At 34.8% G+C, this 18,595-nt stretch overlaps 9 protein-coding genes across 9 annotated transcripts; 6 read left to right on the top strand and 3 right to left on the bottom strand. All coding sequences in view use genetic code 12, as the record gives it.

The window, feature by feature from the left end:
• Positions 1–111: 111 nt before the first annotated feature.
• STN1 (Stn1p) lies at positions 112–1,638 on the top strand (the record flags this gene model as incomplete). The annotated part of the gene is made up of 1 exon (XM_064880358.1): positions 112–1,638. One exon carries the CDS (start codon positions 112–114, stop codon positions 1,636–1,638), a length of 1,527 nt encoding a protein of 508 aa, XP_064736723.1.
• Positions 1,639–1,711: 73 nt separating this feature from the next.
• On the top strand, positions 1,712–2,204 carry RJT21DRAFT_108803 (uncharacterized protein; the record flags this gene model as incomplete). Its single annotated transcript, XM_064879882.1, has 1 exon — positions 1,712–2,204. Exon 1 carries the CDS (start codon positions 1,755–1,757, stop codon positions 2,202–2,204), a length of 450 nt encoding a protein of 149 aa, XP_064736722.1. The 5' UTR covers positions 1,712–1,754.
• RJT21DRAFT_141396 (uncharacterized protein) lies at positions 2,200–6,708 on the bottom strand. Its single transcript, XM_064883392.1, has one exon. The coding sequence runs from the start codon at positions 6,306–6,308 to the stop codon at positions 2,334–2,336; it is 3,975 nt and encodes a 1,324-aa protein (XP_064736721.1). The 5' UTR covers positions 6,309–6,708; the 3' UTR covers positions 2,200–2,333.
• A 2,219-nt stretch (positions 6,709–8,927) lies between these two features.
• On the top strand, positions 8,928–10,106 carry PGA46 (Pga46p; the record flags this gene model as incomplete). The annotated part of the gene is made up of 1 exon (XM_064882907.1): positions 8,928–10,106. One exon carries the CDS (start codon positions 8,928–8,930, stop codon positions 10,104–10,106), a length of 1,179 nt encoding a protein of 392 aa, XP_064736720.1.
• RJT21DRAFT_122235 (DNA-3-methyladenine glycosylase II) lies at positions 10,082–11,543 on the bottom strand. The gene has a single exon (XM_064882343.1). The coding sequence runs from the start codon at positions 11,160–11,162 to the stop codon at positions 10,128–10,130; it is 1,035 nt and encodes a 344-aa protein (XP_064736719.1). The 5' UTR covers positions 11,163–11,543; the 3' UTR covers positions 10,082–10,127.
• Positions 11,542–12,971, bottom strand: RJT21DRAFT_122234 (uncharacterized protein). Its single transcript, XM_064882342.1, has one exon. The coding sequence runs from the start codon at positions 12,877–12,879 to the stop codon at positions 11,668–11,670; it is 1,212 nt and encodes a 403-aa protein (XP_064736718.1). The 5' UTR covers positions 12,880–12,971; the 3' UTR covers positions 11,542–11,667.
• Positions 12,972–13,328: 357 nt separating this feature from the next.
• On the top strand, positions 13,329–15,716 carry RJT21DRAFT_122233 (protein kinase activating protein). The gene has a single exon (XM_064882341.1). The coding sequence runs from the start codon at positions 13,367–13,369 to the stop codon at positions 15,671–15,673; it is 2,307 nt and encodes a 768-aa protein (XP_064736717.1). The 5' UTR covers positions 13,329–13,366; the 3' UTR covers positions 15,674–15,716.
• Positions 15,717–16,030: 314 nt separating this feature from the next.
• Positions 16,031–17,639, top strand: TEF1 (translation elongation factor EF-1 alpha). Its single transcript, XM_064882340.1, has one exon. The coding sequence runs from the start codon at positions 16,117–16,119 to the stop codon at positions 17,491–17,493; it is 1,377 nt and encodes a 458-aa protein (XP_064736716.1). The 5' UTR covers positions 16,031–16,116; the 3' UTR covers positions 17,494–17,639.
• Positions 17,640–17,805: 166 nt separating this feature from the next.
• On the top strand, positions 17,806–18,537 carry RJT21DRAFT_517 (uncharacterized protein; the record flags this gene model as incomplete). Its single annotated transcript, XM_064884903.1, has 1 exon — positions 17,806–18,537. The coding sequence occupies one exon, from the start codon at positions 17,806–17,808 to the stop codon at positions 18,535–18,537; it is 732 nt and encodes a 243-aa protein (XP_064736715.1).
• Positions 18,538–18,595: the final 58 nt, after the last annotated feature.

Raw genomic sequence — 18,595 nt, 5'->3', positions numbered from 1 at the left:
CTTTGGTTTGTTTACAAATGCGATTTAACCAAACGTGACTCGAACATCGTGACTGACACCACTAGGTAAAAGGTATGCTAACCACTTTATATATATAACAAACGGATAATAATGATGAAGTCAATCAGTCCAGAACTTGACACTGGAGGACAGGGTCGACTAGATGTTGATTTTGCTCCCGGTCAAAGTCATATAGCTCTTCGGTACCCCCACAAATGTTTCTATGTACCAGAAGTATTTCATATGTCAATGACATATACTATACTGGTACCTTTATTTATATCGGATATTAATGAGAGTGTTGATCTCGAAAATATTTATGGTCCGCGAGCTACTTATTTACGAGGGGTATTAATAATTAATAATCATCCTGTGCGACGAGTACGTATAGTCGGACGTATAGTGGGAGAAGTATATAAAGATTATGGGATGGCTCATAAGCTGAATTATGTATTGATCACAGTAGATGACTCATCATCAACGAGTCTGCAGATCCCCGTGAAAGTACCTGAATCTAAGTATATTTCTAAAGGGTTAAAGTATGGCCATAATTATGGTCGATTAGTAGAAGCTTGTGGCATATGTCTTGTGGCATACGGAGGTCGTGAAATTAAGTGTGATTACCTTAATATACTCGGTGGTGATAATGATTTTCACTTGGAAATAGCTAATTGGAAGACAACCTTGGACTATAGACAGTCTGTATTAAGTATACCGTGGGAATATGAACCCAGTACTAAAAGTATTGTTGGGGATAACTTTACGGATGAGCCTCGTTACGAGCCAGACGAACTAGTACGACGTTTGGAACGTTCAGCCTTACAGTTGCAAGGGACCATGAGCCAGATGCCTGATCTAGTAAGAGAAGATTCTAGACTTACAAACCTTAAAAGAATGCAACAAGAAGTCATTGAAATCGACGAAGAAGAAGAAGGAGAAGAAGAAGAAGAAACCAGTGGTGATCATGCATCATTCAATTCATGTACTTCCCATGAGTATACGGAGCCAGACTTCATATACATATCATCACAAGATAAAGAAGCAGAGGAAGAGCTTGAAATAGTTGATGTCAGACAGGTTTCTCTACCGGTGATAACCGAGTTCCAACTTACTATTGAATTTTTAAAATATATTATAAATCATAACTTCAAACCATTCCGACTTGTGGATCTCTATAAAGATGATACCTACTTTGATAGTCTCACTAATTATGTACATTTACAGCTTGCACTAACTCATATCGATGATAAGAGTCCTCACAAATCGCGAACTTTCCAACAGGAAATCCTCTTCCACAGAATAAGACATAATTTACAGGTGAATTACAATTTGATTACTGTAACAAAATCACAACGAGTTAAGGCGAGAAATTTCCATAGACTCTACTATGATTTATCAGTTATCTTAAGTCGACTTCAATTCCAAGATCCTGCATGTAACTTTAATGTTGTTCATTACTTAGAGTCCATACGTACTACATTTGCCATTGGAGATTCATTTCCCTACAAGGCCATTAACTCCGTAGTAGACTATATACTTACAGATGTATTACATACTCGAAAAAATTGGAAATATGATCCAAAAGCTCAAGAATGGTCCTGTGTTGCGGCTGGCGCACATAACCGCGACTATCAATGAGTGTGTGCAGTATCTCGGCCATGACCGAAATCACTTCTCTACTCCTGATAAGAATATATATAACATAAAGAATATCCATCATTGTAGTTGTAAATAAATAAATTGTAACTGTAGTTATGGCAGATCCTATCACGTGCCACATCCTAAATACTACGGTAGGTAAACCAGCTCACGATGTACTCTGTCAGCTCTATTATTTAGGACCCCTTCAAGATGCGGATACTTTTGCTGAAACCACTGTTGAGTCAGGATCAGGAACGGGATCGGATATACATCCGATAGCCATGGCTAAGACCGATAAGGATGGACGAATTAAGAAGTGGATAATAGATCCTTACCGAGATACTAGTGAAGCAGGTATAAGTAATAAGAGTCAATGGACTCAACCCAAACCAGGACTCTATAAGATTAAATTCTATACGGCAGGATACTTTAAAGCCTTAGGCTCGGCAAGTTTCTTCCCGTGGATCGAGATTCATTTCCAAATTGAGGATCCGGCCGATGCTCATTACCACATTCCATTATTATTATCCAATCATAGTTATACAACATACAGGGGCAGTTAAAAATAAATAATTTTAAAGTAATATATAAATAAATAAGTATAATATATTTTATATATATGTATGTATAAATAATGTATGTGATATATATCTAGAATAAATATATAATTATGTATGTGTTCGTTATATGCGTCATATGTAGAAGAAGTGGGTATTGTTCTGAGACTTTTCATGAACAAGCATTTCATTACATTTGTAGTAATTAAGCTCATTTTTAATCTTGGAGATTTCAGCTGGTTCAGTAAGTGTATACTGAGTTACGGCTTTATTATAACGTTTATAGGAATCAGCAGCAAATGTTTCATTAATCTCAATCTTATGAGAGAATAATACCTTTTTCTTATTGGAAGTTTCTTCTAATGGGAATGGTTGTAGACTCGTTCTTCTTTTTAAAATAGGACTAAGACTAACACTTCCTGATCCATTTGAATAGCCAGATGTTAATGCTGGTGTCGATGATAACTCTTCAAATTGTGATAAATTGATTTCTACAAACTTAAAGTCCTTGAACTGTTTGATATATTTCAAATGTGGAGGTAAGTTACGTTTCTGAAAGTCAGTTAGATTATGGAAAATAGTATAAAGTTGTTCTTTATTTATGACAATCTTTTCCTTTGTGGGAGTATTATTAGTACTAATACTTAAAGGTGAAGCTGGTTCACTACCAAATTCATCTTCACTACCTTCATCTAATAAAGCCGGTGAAATACTCTTTCGATGATGAGCATCTTCAATGTTTGACCAGTTGAATTCCGACTGTAAAAACCGGATATTATCATCGATATAAATATCATCACCGGCCACAACTGAAGTTCGATCAACAGATTCAGTACTATCACCATTACTATTCTTAAGATTATCTTTAATTTGAGCATCTTTAATTTGAGCAGAAGTCAATTCATCATCTTTAAGAAATGGTTCATTAATTCGAGATTCATTCGGTCTTTGGCCAGGGAATACCGGTTTTACCAAAGGTTCCTTTAATACAATATCTTCTACTTTATCTAATTGTTCATCAAAGCTTAACATAAGTTCTCCAAACATATCTTTAGAATCCGGTTCAATACTTGGTAATGTTAAGTCATAAACCGGTAATGGTTTTTCAGGAACTGGTGGAGGAGGTGTAGGAGGTTCTTGAACTTGTACTGGTACATTTCTTGACATTCCTTGTTTAACTTTCTTCAAATTAGCCATAGAAAATGATTTCTTGAATCGACTAGCTGCAGCAGTGGCTGCAGTACTAGCAGCAGTAGCTGCTTGACTAGCCTTTTGACTAGCCTTTTGACCGGCTTGACTAGCAGAAGTAGCAATTGAAGATGCAGTAGTATTAGAAATCAATGAATTCTGACTGGAATTAGATTGATGATGACCCAAACCCGTACGGAACTCGGATCTTTTGGGTGGAGCCAACATCTTCTTCCAGGAGTTGGCATTAGTACTGGAGTTGGAAGTTTCCGGTTTCAATTGCGAGAAGGATTTGGCTTTCGACTTAAGTCCTCGGCTCGGACTATCCTTTGGAACTGGCATAGGAGGAGTAGCTGATGATGTAAAAGTTTGTTTTGGTTTCAGTTGTGGTTTTGGTAGTGGTTTCAGTACCGGTTTTGGTTTAGATCCAATTACGACCTCATCGTCTAACACATCAAGCATAGATTTCGGTTTTGGTTTTGGTTTTTCTTCCGGTTTGGATTCTGGTTTGGATACTGGCTCTGGTTCTGGTTGTTCAGGAACTGGAACAGCCACCGGAGCAACTACCGGAGCTGTTATAGGTACAGTTACTGGTGCTGGAGGTGGAAGAAGCGACTCCTTACGTTCCGGAATAGAGGGCAATTCCGGCAATTCAAGCACCTTATCTATAGGATCAACTTGTTCATTGACAATCGATTCTGATGGGGATGGCATATCCAATCCACTATCGGTTCGCATATGCATGATGGCTTCAGTTACGGGCTTGACGGTGAGTCTTTCCGGTCCTTCAAACGAGTATGAATCATCCTCGGATGTCATGCTAGCTTGTTCAAATACAGTTTCAGTATTAGCCATTTCAATATGAGCTGGACTAGCCAATTCCGTCAAATCCTTTTCCTTTTGCATTTCCGTTTCCTTTGCATTTCCGGTCTTTTCAACCGTATCTTCTTCTTCTTCATGTAAGGAAGTATAATCATCAATGATATCATACGGCTCGGAACTGCAACTCTTGCCCGATTCTGGAACCGGAACTACAACAACTTCTTCTTCAACTTCATCTTCATCTTTAAGGGTCTCGTTGGTCATGTTACTAGAGCCCTGAGGATCATCCCATTTGGACTCGGTGGATGAAGCTTCAAAGTCGAGTTTCCGGACATTGAGCTTATTATCGGTAGAGATCACTATCGAGTTCCGAGGTGTCTTAAATGCATCATCGGCTTCAGTGCTAGAATTCGTACTAGTACTAGTGCTGGTACTAGTGCTGGTACTAGAACTTATAGGTTCTAAGCTCAGTTCCGTATCCTTGTCGGGCTCTTCTTCTTCTTCTTCTTCCGGTAACTTCTCGGTAGCATCCGACTGTTCTGACGATTCACCTCGGGTTAGTTCCGGTCGATATAATTCTACTTCTTGTTCTTGTGGTTGTGGTTGTGGTTGAGGTTGTAATTCTTCTTCTTCTACTTCTATATCTGAATCAGTACCCTTTTCATCATTACTGATAGATGTAGTAGGAGTATTGGTTGAGCTCCGAGGATTAGCACCGGATCTCATGCCATGATCATGACCATCATTAACATCTTCTTCATCATGAGTAGATTCATTATTCATAGTAGAACTACTACTGGTGGATGAGTTATAACTATGAGATGATGATGAACAATTGGAATCGGAATTCAGTAGAAGTTTCTGGGCTGGAAGTATGAGTACTTGCGGAGCCTGTGGAGCTTGAGCAGTCTGAGTTGGTGGAGGGGGAAGTGGAGCTGAGATCGATGAAGTCGAAGTGCTGGGACCGATGTTTTCTGCCAGAGAATTCTTAATGGAGGTACTCGAACGGGACGATACAGAGCTGGTGGAGATGGGAGGAGAAGTTCTAATAAGATTGTTGGATTGTAATTGTGAACGTTGAGGTGATTGAACTCCATTATAAGAATGATAAGGTTGAAGATGAGTCAAGTTAGGATAAGAGGCTGGCAGAGTATGTTGTTGAGGAGCCGGTATTATTGGTGATTGTTGTCTCTGGGATGAAGTTATGGAAGTAATCGAACCTGATCGACTATATTTAGAATCTGGAGGTGATTGTGGTAAACGTAAATGTTGATTAAATTGTGCCTTTTTCGGTAAATTAGGGCATGAGGAAGAAGTAGAAGTTACGGTGGTGGCTGAAGAATTATTTAGTGATGCTAGGGAGTTTATATTATTGATAGACTCGGTAGTTAATGAAGAATTAGACGATGACGAAAGGGACGGAGGTGAAGGTTGTTGTAAATGCTGGACTTGAGCCTGAAGATGAGGAGGTAAATGCTGAAATACTGTGGGAGCACCTGACACTAGGGAGTTGGAACGTGAACCAGAACCCTGCATGGTCATGGGCACAGTCATAGCCGGTTGGAGTTGGACCGGATATTGTTGCAGATGGTAAGGAACTGAATTATAATGCTGAGCCTGTGCTTGTTGATAGTACTGTTGTTGTTGCTGTTGCTGTTGATGAAGTTGTTGTTGCTGTTGTTGATGTTGATGATGGTAATGATGTGGTTGTTGTTGTTGTTGGTGGTAGTGCTGGTTATGAGCAGGCTGTGTATGATGCTGGTGCTGGTGATGAATCTTATGAGGTCTGTTTCTCTTTGCAGGTACTGTTCTAGGACGGAAGATCTCTCCGTTGGGGAAGTAGTAGGCGGTGGTTGGAGAGGCAGTTGATGTTGGAGTTGAAGCCAGTGATGAAGTTGGAGTAGAAAAAGTTGAACCAGAAGTCATGGAGGGAGACTTTATACCGTTGGGTACTCGTTTAATATGCTTTTTCCGGAATCTATCGTCGAGTCCTAATAAGTTATCAGTAGATAAGTCACGAGCTGTGGAAGTAGTTGAACCTGAGCTGGTTAATGTGGTGTTAGCAGTTGAAATAGATGTCAACGAGTTTCTTCGTGACATGATGAGATTATTTTAACAAATTTAGCGAATGAAAGAAAAGGTCTAAGCTGATGAGTATTTATAGCATGAGTTAGCGAGAGTCTTAGCGAACTGTCAAATTGGAATAGGAATTGAACGTAGCGTGCTGTGCCTTACTTAAATTTACCGAGGGCCTTAGTTTAAATGCAATATACAAGTAGTAGCAAAAGGAAAAGTAAAAAGTTTTAAGCACTTAACTTCGTCAGTGTATCAGGTAACAATGCTATAAGGACGAATATGAGGGCTATTAAAGTCAGGAAAATGCGAGGGTATATGATTTCTTTTGGGTAAGTATGATGATGATGATACTTCTGAGGATTTTTAAGTGATTTAAGGGGACTTGGTTGATGTTTAACGTGATGGTTAATAGGTTTTTATGAATTATTTCTGTGTTTGTTGATGGCCCTTTTGGGGGTGGTGTTTTGTGACCGTTCTGGAGGGAAAGGATCCAAAAGGGGTTATTTTTTTTTTAGATTTTCTTTTTAGTTTTTATTTTATTTTTTATTATTATTTGTCTGTGTAATTTATTCTTTATTTATTCTTTTTTTATTTTTTTTTTTTTGGCTTTCTCTTTTGGTGTCCCTGTTTAAGTATGGAATTCAAATTCATATTGTTGCAGTGTGTCAGTGTTAAAATGGTAAAAATGGTAAACATCGTCTATTGTCAGGTACTGTGTGATTGTTGTCATTCAGTTGTGAGTGGGCTATCCTACTTAATATTATACTAAGGATTCTTTAATACTATTCTAACACTAACACTGCTTAATATTGTACTAATACAAATACAATTACAAATACTAATACCTAACACTTACCAGAATTATGTACGAATAATAATTAATTACTATATTAAATCTACTCGTGATTAATTACTAATTATATCTTTACTTATCTCTTCAAATAATTCATTCTACTGCATTCACTATCCAGTTGTAACTAGTTACTACTACGTCTATTCTTATCTCTAGATCGACTTATTCGCTTCTCTATTCTAACCCCTTAAATCGCCGGTCATGTGACGACCCTTTTCAGAAAAATTCCATCCGCATTGGGATTTACACTCCCACATATTTTTTTCAATATGCATATCTCATCAATTGCCCTCAAATTCCGATAAATTCAATGCCATACATAACACATAACACATAACACATCTAATAATTTGACAATTATACTTAAACAACAAGCTCAGCCTAGATTATCTAACCAGCACAATAAGATAATAGAACCAGTATCAGTACAATAATACTAAAACACACTCTTGGAACACAATAGAAACTATCTAAATCGCGCTTTTAGACATGCCGATCTCTTCCCACAACTCCCATTTAAGCTCCCACGCTGCTTCAACTTAAATACAACCTAATCTTGGCATTATTTATCCCAGTGGTTCCGTTGTAGATCAAAAAAATTCAATAATGGCTGAAAACTTACCATTTTACCCCAGCTTATCGAAATTGGACCCTTGATCTAATAAAAATTAGCTAATACCTTCACTTTTTTTTGCTTGGCTTATTCAGCCGCAAAAAAGATTCATCTGGCCACAATATAAGTATTGACCATTCTTCCCTGTTTATAATTATTATCGTCAGTATTTATATAACCGGTGTGAGTTTATAATTAATAACCATTATTTATCTAGCTTATAAATGTCTAAAATATTACTAAGCAATTATACTTGTTATACCACTAGTAATATTTCCAGTTTGTTAGTAAGTTGGCTCAGTTATTTTACTGAGTTATAGAGTTATAGAGTTATATTACTAAGTTTACGGATTTATTTATGAATTATGTTACATATGTTATTTTTCACTATTATTCGTTTGTATCATTTAAGTGTTTCACTCACATCAGGTTTCTATAATTACTACGATTAAATGCTCATGTATCAATTGGATTGAATTTATCAAAATAAGAAGAACTGAAGTCTACTTACAGGATTAACAGAATTCAATTGAATCTGTAACCTCATTGGTTAATTGAACTAAAGAATGTTAATTGCATTTTCATTCATTTGCCACCATAGTAATGAAAACAAAATGGCAAAAACTTATTCTTCTAATCTTTCTAAAAAAATTTCTTCTCTTATCAAACACTCTAAAATATTCGGATTCCTCTAAATAACCTGGGGACATTAGTTTTACTTGGTTATCAATTCAAAAGTTTGGATATTCCCATCTTCAGTATGAGGGGAAAGTGTATACTGGAAAATTGAATAAGATAGATGTTAGTTATAGTTTAATTCAAGAAATACCAGATCACTAAATTTGAAACTTGCGTAATCAATTTTGTATTGAAAATCTTAATCTTATTAAACTTATATAACTGCTTGTTAAATCAATAACTCTGACCTCGAAATCTGTAGCTGAACTCTCATTCAATTATATTTGAAAATTGGTACTATTAAATTTTTTTGAGGTGCAAAAAATGAAAATACCAATGTTGCAAAATAAGAAACCACAAATGCTTTTTACAAGTAATTCTTAACATTCATCTTGGCATTGTTTCAAATTTCCTTTAACAATATTCATAGCTACCAAATCTATACTGCCTATTCTGAAATTTGATATTAAAACTACCCGCCATTGTTATCTCGCCAATAATGAGAGTTATATATTTCATTTTAGTATTTCAAGCATTCCTATTTCCAAATTCTGTGTTCTGCTTGTCCGTGACTATTAATGATGAAGAAATTCCATTGCCAGCTCAAAAACTAAAATCACATTTAAAGAAATATACTCCCTCATCTTTGCTAGAGATGGAACCTGATAGAGGTTTGATTATTCCTATAAGGCAAGGGTTTACCATTCAAGAATCTATTTTGAAGAAAGAAAAACAACCCAACGATGGCTTAAGGTTAAATAGACACAAGCTGCAAGTGGGAAAGGTTTTAAGTGGTGAATCCAGAATTTATTCCACTTTGTCGAAGTTGAGAAATAGTATGTTTAACAGTAAAGATAATTCAATTAATGATGATGGCATTGAAAGTTCTGATGATTTTGAACAAGAAGAGGCCATTGATAATCCAGCTACACCTACAACATCCAGTTCAATGCCCGAATCAGGAACTTCCTTAAGTAATCCTCCAACTTCTACAAAACTTGCATCGAAGAAATCTTGGGTAAAGGAATTTTTGAAATTCAAGCACAATAAGAATCTTGAAAAACAACAGCATCAATTGACAATACATCAACAAAATGTAGGAGGCAGTTCTCGATTACTGAATCGGAAATTGAAATCTAAGATTTACAATTATCATGATACTATGTCTACCGATAACCGAAATTTGAAAGAATGGACAAAATTAATTGTTGAACAGGATCACTTAGAATCAAACCTACAAGATAGCCAATTACAAGATATTAATAAATTCAAGGATGTCAATTATAAGAAGTTTGGCTCTTCACAAAAGCTTACAAATCTTCAATCTCATGATAATCTTTATGCTAGTCAAATGACAAAATCAAAAATAAAGGAAATTGAATTAGATGTTGATGAATTCATAAATTACTTAATAGACTACGAAGGTTTCAAGAGGGATGATTTGGAATTTTTAAAGTCATCCAATTTAGATTATGGTTTGAAAGAGATTGAAAGAGAATTGAATAAACTTAAGGAGTTGGAACAAAATAATGAGATTAATTTTATTAAGATAGGGGGTGAAATCCCATTGGAAACTGACGATACAAATGGTAATGCTGAAAACTTGGGAATTAATTCTCAAGACGTTTATTATAATTCGTATATTTATTTAATTCTCCTTCTCTTAATGATTCTATAACAATGATGTCAATTCTATTAACTAAGTAAATAATACATCGACATTTGTAGAACTTAACCTCCATAATACAAACATAAAAATGGACCTATAAGGACTAAATTTTTCAGCTGTATGCTTAACATATACATCATGGTAAGGATTCCAATCACGTTTCGAATCACTTTTATTTGCAAATAACGACTTCTTCTTCAATAAGCCTTTCAAATCTTCATCTGAATCAACATGTTTTTTAACCTCAGCATATAATTCAGGACGGCGCAATAAGTATTTGGACATACCCCTTGCAATTCCTAAATCATCATGAGCAAAAACATCCATTTCACGTAAGGTGAAAATAGCGAACATTTTAGCAGACCATGCTCCAATACCCTTCAAACGAATCAATTCTTGAACGATTTCTTCTAATGGTGTCTCCTGATAAAATTTCAACTGACTTAAATTAGCAGTTGGATCACTAAAGACTTCACTTATATGTTTAACATATTTGATTTTTTGAAAGGAAAAGCCAACCCCTCTTAATTGCTCATCGGATTTCGTTAAAACATTGGCTGGTACAAGTTCTTCACCGGCTTCTTCAAATAAGTTACGGAATTTATTTTCAATTGATCTAGCAGCTCCTCCACTGATCTGTTGACTAATAACACTGCTGACTAATGAATACCAATATTGATTAATCTGGTCACCTTCTACCTTTTTAATAGTATAGGTGTTTCGGCTATCATTTTCCTTGGCATACTGACGGAATGGAGCGTGAACAATAAGTGGATAAAGAGATCTATCTTGTTCAAGAAGGAAGTTGACTCCCTCAATAAATTCGGGAGTATGGAAATCAATAAAGTCCTTTGGAAGTTTCAAGTCTTCGGGAATGACGATCTTTTGAGACAAAACGTCTTCTATATCGACTTTAACCTTCTTTTTTGGTGAAGCGGGGGTTGAATCCTTCTTCTTGGTACTAGTAGTCTTCTTGGTGACCTTTTTAACAACTATCTTATCATCTGTCTCTAAAATTGACTTAACTTCTACTTTAGTAGTCCTTGATCTAGTTACAGCTACCATAATCAGACGTGTTTCAAAATTAGTATCGGGTATACTAACGCGTTTTAATACCAAAGAGAGCTTTGAAGATGGTAAATACAATCTTCTTAATGTTAAACCAGCAGCACCAAACAGTTTTGAATAGCTTTCTTGAACTCGCTTTTAACTTTCTACTTATTAAATGCGATATTTCTATAATGAAATCTTACTAATCGTTTCTTTAACTTGAAAGACTCTAATTACAATTACGTCCAACAACAATCACAAATTCAATTACCAAGCAAATATACTCACCGGTTAATTCCTTTAGTGTTCACTGAATAATTGTACAGTAATTATAAAAAAAAGGGAAAAGAGATTTATTAATAATTTGCAATTTGTTCAATGAACTCTTCACAAAATTACGGTGCGGAGCATATCTCCGTGCGTAACTTTTTGCAGTTTCTTCAGCCCGTTGGGTGCTAAATAAATGTTACCAGTTATATAAATTACCTATAAATCTAAAAATATAAATAGTTACTTGGGTTTACAACAAGCTCTTAAGTTGGTTAAAATCGTCTCCTATAAAATTTTTAAATGTTTCTTGGTATAACTTATCTTTATAATCTTTTCCTAATATGTCCTTATACTTAAAATCATTTATTATATGTCCTGGAGATTTTGCTAACACATCATCAATTGAATTATAAATCACCCCCAATGCCCAGTCTGGCTGTTCTGCATTGGCAGAATGGTAAAATTTAGGCACATCTATAGGAATTACTACATTTTTAAGTAATTCCCTTGTAAGCTTAACATGGTCAGGTGGTGCAAGATCATTTTCTGTCGATATATGGTATATTGGAACTTTAGCAAACTTGTATTTATCCATAGATTGCCATACAGAGTCAACACCCCAAAAGTAAGTTAAGTATTCTTGAGTTGCAGGATGTTTCAAATTTATCTCATCGTAAGCTTGATTAGGATCATATCTGGGAGGTGTAGCATCATCAATCATATTTGATAGAACTTGGGGATGAAAATTCTTGAAAAATGATTTAGTCTTAAACCATTGTTCAACATCTTTCTTCCAATTCTTATTAGGACCATCAAATTTAAATTGTGAAACAACTCTACGATGTTTGATCCATTTATTATAAAGAATCTGGCATGCTGCCATATATTCTTCAGTCTGATAAAGAACAGGGTTAATAAGAATAGCCGCATGAAATAAATTGGGCTCGATTATAGAGGCCATAAGCGATTGAAATCCACCCATTGAGTGTCCTATTATGATATTAATTGTATTTTGTTGGGAAAAGGTTCTGGCTTCATTATTCTTAATGACTGCAATGATATCCTTTGTACCATCAATCCAATGGTAAACAGGTCCTAATTTATTGCTATTTATATAGGCAGAATCATTTTCATTCGCATTATCCAATGCCAAAACAACATTAATATAGCTATCATTCAATGAATCTTGATAATGCAGATAAATTTTATCAATGTGATAATGCCATAATCCTTTATTCATCCCATTTCCATGCATGAAAACTAAGTTTATGGGTCTTTTATTTCCAATTTTCTTGGATGATTGTGTAGTTTCATACCGTCTATATGCAATGCTCAATTTATAATCATTTGAATCAGAGCTTGGAGTTGGTAAAACTACCGAACCTGTAAATCTTGGCCAAGAAGCTTCAGATACCTTTACAGAGTAGGTGTAATATGGACTTGATTCTGGATTTAATGGCATTATGAGTTGTTACTAGGAAATTTCTATACTTACATATACGATATCCAAAACCTTTCACGGAATTAATATTCTCTTTATATACTAGATGTAATTGCAAATATTGCCGACTGTGATTTATTTTTCCGCTTTTGTGGGGTTCATAGCTCGGTCAAATTAAATCTGTCAATCTATATCCGTCCAGCAAATGTCACAGCCTACACTTTATGATAAATACTTTAAACATATTTGACTACGGTAATTATCTTGATCAGATGAGGTATTTATGAATTGTAGCATTATTACTTTTAATTGTAGTAGTTGTAAATAGGTATCGGTCAGTTTAATCTGGTTGATGGTGTTTTCAGTACTGCGGTGTGGATGTACGCGTCCCAAAGCCCGAATAAATATCAAGGACTCGTAAGATGACTAGTAGATGAATTATAGTGTATAATATAATTGTTAATGATTTACATATAGGTGATAAAATTAAACTATCTAATAGAGCATAATGTCCAATGACAAACCATTAGTTGGACTACTTTTTTGTTGTACGGGTATAGCTCCACCAGAAAAGGAAGGGATCTTTCAAAAGATCAAAGCTTTAGGAGGTAGTCATTGTGCCGATTTAATGAGTGATGTGAATTATCTTATTGTTGGAGATAAAAATACTCCAAAGTATAAGTTTTGTATAGAGAATCGAGCAGATATTAAATTCTTATTGCCATCTGCCATTAGTGAACTCTATAAAAAGTGGATAGATGGTGAAAGACATCTTTCAAGTAATGATATAGCATCTTATAAATTTCCCGTATTTCATGGTTTAAATATTTGTATTTCAAGAATACTGTTATCCGATAGTCAGATTCATAATTTATTCAATGAGAAAAGCTTTCGATATAAATATCTTTCACAATATGGATCTATAATATCAAATGGTGAAGAACTTATTTCATTAATAAATAAATATGGTGGTCAAGCAACTGAATCTTTGAGACTTACTAATACTTGTATAATTTCAACTGAATTACAAGGAAGGCGATATCTGAAAGCTCTCGAATGGAATAAACCAATTTTGCATCCTATATATATTATAGATTGTATTCTACGAGGAGCACCAATTATGCCTGATTATTATTTAATGAGTTCTGATGGACTTGATTCAACTTTCGAAGGTGCATCTCGGGTATGGAAAGAAGTTATTGCTCAGTCAAATAAAGTTCTAACTGGTTTCAAACCCCTACCTACCATTGTTCATGATTCTAATGCACCTAAACCGTTAAAAGTGAAAAAGAATACACAGATTTGGAATTCTATAATGAATCATACCAAGAGTTTACATTCCACTAGAACCAAGCGAGATACTGCTTGGGATCAGGAAGATGAAACTGAAGAAGAAGATGATCATCATCATCATCAACATAATAATGATGAGGATGAGGTCAATGGAGCTAATAAGCTTTCAGAGTATCAATCGAAAGATACATTATTTCTTGGTTTCAACTTTTTACTTGTCGGTTTTAATGGCAATCAGAGTCCACAATTAATTAAAGTGATTGAAAATCATGGAGGAGAAACCACTAATGATTCCTATGATGAATCTATATCTCATATAATTTTACCTTCTTCAATTGGAAGTACTCAATCAATTCAAATGTTAAAGATACTTCCTAAAGATATTAAAACTAAGATAAATAATGGAGATATCAAAATTGTGACTGAATGGTTTTTAGAACGGTCAATTTTTTATAAATCAATAACAATGGATAGATGGGGTCAGCCATTAAAGGGATTGGTTAAAGCAACTAAGAAATTCAAGGTTTGTATGACTGGTTTTACAGGAATTGAGCTTTTACATATTGAAAAGTTGATCAACTATCTTGGGTTTGAATTTTGTGATTCTTTAACAAATGATAAAGAATTATTAATTATTAATATCAATTTATTTAAGAATAGTTTATCTAAGAATTCACCAAGTTTATTTAAGTATAAATATCATGATGTAATAGACTGTCCTACATATCAAATACCTACCCAAAATACACTGTCATCAGTTTCAATTATTTCTTCTAAAAATAAGATTAATGCTGCTAAAAATTGGCAAATTCCAATTGTATCAATTGCTTATATATGGGAAATTATGGAATTATCTCAAAATAATAAAGAAAATATGATAATGCCTGATATTCTTGATTTAAAATGGTGCATTTATGCTCCACTGTCTATGGCTCGACCTCATTCAATGTTAGATTATGTTAGGAAAATGACAAGCATGAGCTCATCTGATAGTCAATCATCGAAAAGACATCGAAATGATTCTCTTGGTAATGATGTCAAAGGATTTGATGACGATGATGATGATCATCAAGAATCAGAAGAGAATAAAGAGAATAGCGATAGCGTTATGAGATTACCTTCACCTAGGAAGGCTAAAAAGAAACAAAAATACGGAAGAATAGTTGGAAGAGATTCAGAGGATTCATTAACTAATAAGTTATTAAAAGTTGGAGGTACCAGTACCAGTAGTACGCCCAACGATAATAATAATAATATGAGTAAGAGAAAAAGTTCCAGTAGTGAAGTTAATGTACTATTTATAGACGGTGATCATCAAGAAGATAGACCCATGCAAAATCATGATGTAACGCTAGATGAAGATTTAGATCAATCACAAGTAGGTTATCAACAAGCCAATAATGAAGAGTTATTGAAATACTTGGAAGGAGATCCAAAGCCACAAGACAATAATGATAATAATAATACACTAGCAAATAGACGACAACGTAATATTAGAAAAGTAGCCAAGTATACTCGATAAAATAGGTTATACAATATAGAAATAAACGACAAATTGCAGCCACATATGCATAAAAAATAACCGTATACTAGAAAGTATAAATGTAAAAGGTAAGATGTAAAAATGTATGTATGTATGTATGTATATATTATTTTAATGGCTAGGGCTCCAGCCCTCATTAATATAAGCGGCCACGTGTGTGTCGCACAAGTAACACATCCCCCCAAAAAAGCAATTTAATTAGGTAATAGAAGCCGACTCAGACATATTTACGATAACAACAAGACATTTTTTTTCCAGCGTGCGATGCTCGAGGAAAATTTTTTAGATGGGCGAAATTGGAAATTCCATATTCAATAAAATTTTCATGATTTATATATTTGTTCATTTCTTTCCTCTTTTCTCTTTTCCTTTTCTTCTCTTCTTTTCTTCTTTCTTTAGTATTCATACATACAGTAAACAAAATGGGTAAAGAAAAAACTCACGTTAACGTCGTTGTTATTGGTCACGTCGATTCTGGTAAATCTACCACCACCGGTCACTTAATTTTCAAGTGTGGTGGTATCGATAAGAGAACTATCGAAAAGTTTGAAAAGGAAGCTGCTGAATTAGGTAAAGGTTCTTTCAAATACGCTTGGGTCTTAGATAAACTTAAGGCTGAAAGAGAAAGAGGTATCACTATTGATATCGCTTTATGGAAATTCGAAACTCCAAAATACCATGTTACTGTTATTGATGCTCCAGGTCACAGAGATTTCATCAAGAATATGATTACTGGTACTTCCCAAGCTGATTGTGCTATTTTAATCATTGCTGGTGGTGTTGGTGAATTCGAAGCCGGTATCTCCAAGGATGGTCAAACCAGAGAACACGCTTTATTAGCTTACACCTTAGGTGTTAAGCAATTAATTGTTGCTGTTAACAAGATGGACTCTGTTAAATGGGACAAAGCTAGATTTGAAGAAATTATCAAGGAAACCTCTAACTTCATCAAGAAGGTTGGTTTCAACCCAAAGACTGTTCCATTCGTTCCAATTTCTGGTTGGAATGGTGACAACATGATTGAACCATCTGCTAACTGTCCATGGTACAAGGGTTGGGAAAAGGAAACCAAGGCTGGTAAATCCTCTGGTAAGACTTTATTAGAAGCTATTGATGCTATTGAACCACCTTCAAGACCAACTGAAAAGCCATTAAGATTACCATTACAAGATGTTTACAAGATTGGTGGTATTGGTACGGTGCCAGTCGGTAGAGTTGAAACCGGTGTCATTAAGCCAGGTATGGTTGTTACCTTTGCCCCAGCTGGTGTTACCACTGAAGTTAAGTCCGTTGAAATGCATCACGAACAATTAACTGAAGGTTTACCAGGTGACAATGTTGGTTTCAACGTTAAGAACGTTTCCGTTAAGGAAATTAGAAGAGGTAACGTTTGTGGTGACTCCAAGAACGATCCACCAAAGGCTGCTGAATCTTTCAATGCTCAAGTTATTGTCATGAACCATCCAGGTCAAATCTCTGCTGGTTACTCTCCAGTTTTAGATTGTCACACTGCCCACATTGCTTGTAAGTTTGACACTTTAATTGAAAAGATTGACAGAAGAACTGGTAAGAAATTAGAAGAAAACCCTAAATTCGTCAAGTCCGGTGATGCTGCTATTGTTAAGATGGTTCCATCTAAGCCAATGTCTGTTGAAGCTTTCACTGAATACCCACCATTAGGTAGATTCGCTGTTAGAGATATGAGACAAACTGTTGCTGTTGGTGTCATTAAATCCGTCGAAAAATCCGACAAGGCTGGTAAGGTCACCAAGGCTGCTCAAAAGGCTGCTAAGAAATAAGCTGATTAAATCTATTACCTTTTTGTATTATTTAATATACTATAAAATTTTTTAGATTTATTTTTACATTATTTGTTGGTCAAGCTTTTATATAGTCTTTAGTATATTTCATTGTAATTTTTTTAATAAATATACTGATTTAAAAATTTAATGAATTGTAGTAAAAATAAAATTATCCGGGAATGGACATTGAAAGTATGTTGATGTTCCTGCATGGGGGCTCATTTCCAGTTACGAGTATATTGTAACTTGAAATTCGACTTCGAACCAACTCAACATCCGGTTTACTGTAGAACCGGTAAGTATTTAGAGATGGCTGAGATAGATAGAGGTATCCGATTAGGGTATGATGATAATGAAAGAGATTATAATCATGCTACTGATAGTGAATATAAAAGACTCCGTAATAAGGCTGAAGAATTATATGATAAGCGTAAACAATTAAGTTCGCAATCGCAGCAGGCTTATAAAAGTGGTGATGGACAACGAGCTCATGAATTGAGTGAACAAGCTAAGAAAGTATTGGCTCAAGCAGAAGATTATAATCGTCAAGCCGCACAATATGTATTTAGAGAAAATAATACTGATAGTGGACCTGATGAAATCGATTTACATGGATTATATGTTAAAGAAGCCGAATATGTATTACAACAAAGAATTGCTAGTGCTATTAGAACTAACCAATCTCATTTAAATGTTATTGTAGGTAAAGGATTACATTCAGCTAATGGTATTGCCAAATTAAAGCCAGCTATTGATCAAATGTGTAGTGAATGTAATTTAAAGCATCATATGGATCCTCATAATTCAGGGGTATTGGTTATAGATTTAACCAATACTCAATCTTCTCAAGTTCCAAATCACTGGGCTCCAGTGTCTCAACCACATCAAGCCTATCAAGGTTCAGGGCAACCTCAATATTCTCACCAACAACATCAACAAAATGGTCAACCTCAATACTATCAACAACAACCTCAACAGGGTAATCAAAATAATGATATCATTAACTTGGTTGTTAAACTTATTTGTTCTTGTCTTAAGTAACAAGGAAGTTGGATACTGAGGTTTATAACATTCATAAAACAATAATATTTAGATTAAA

This window comes from Scheffersomyces amazonensis, assembly GCF_036850825.1.
Source record: "Scheffersomyces amazonensis strain UFMG-HMD-26.3 chromosome Unknown RJT21scaffold_6, whole genome shotgun sequence".
Taxonomy (NCBI): Eukaryota; Fungi; Ascomycota; class Pichiomycetes; order Serinales; family Debaryomycetaceae; genus Scheffersomyces; species Scheffersomyces amazonensis.
The sequence above is the reverse complement of the archived record's forward strand: the minus strand, read 5'-3'. Positions and strand labels throughout refer to the sequence as shown.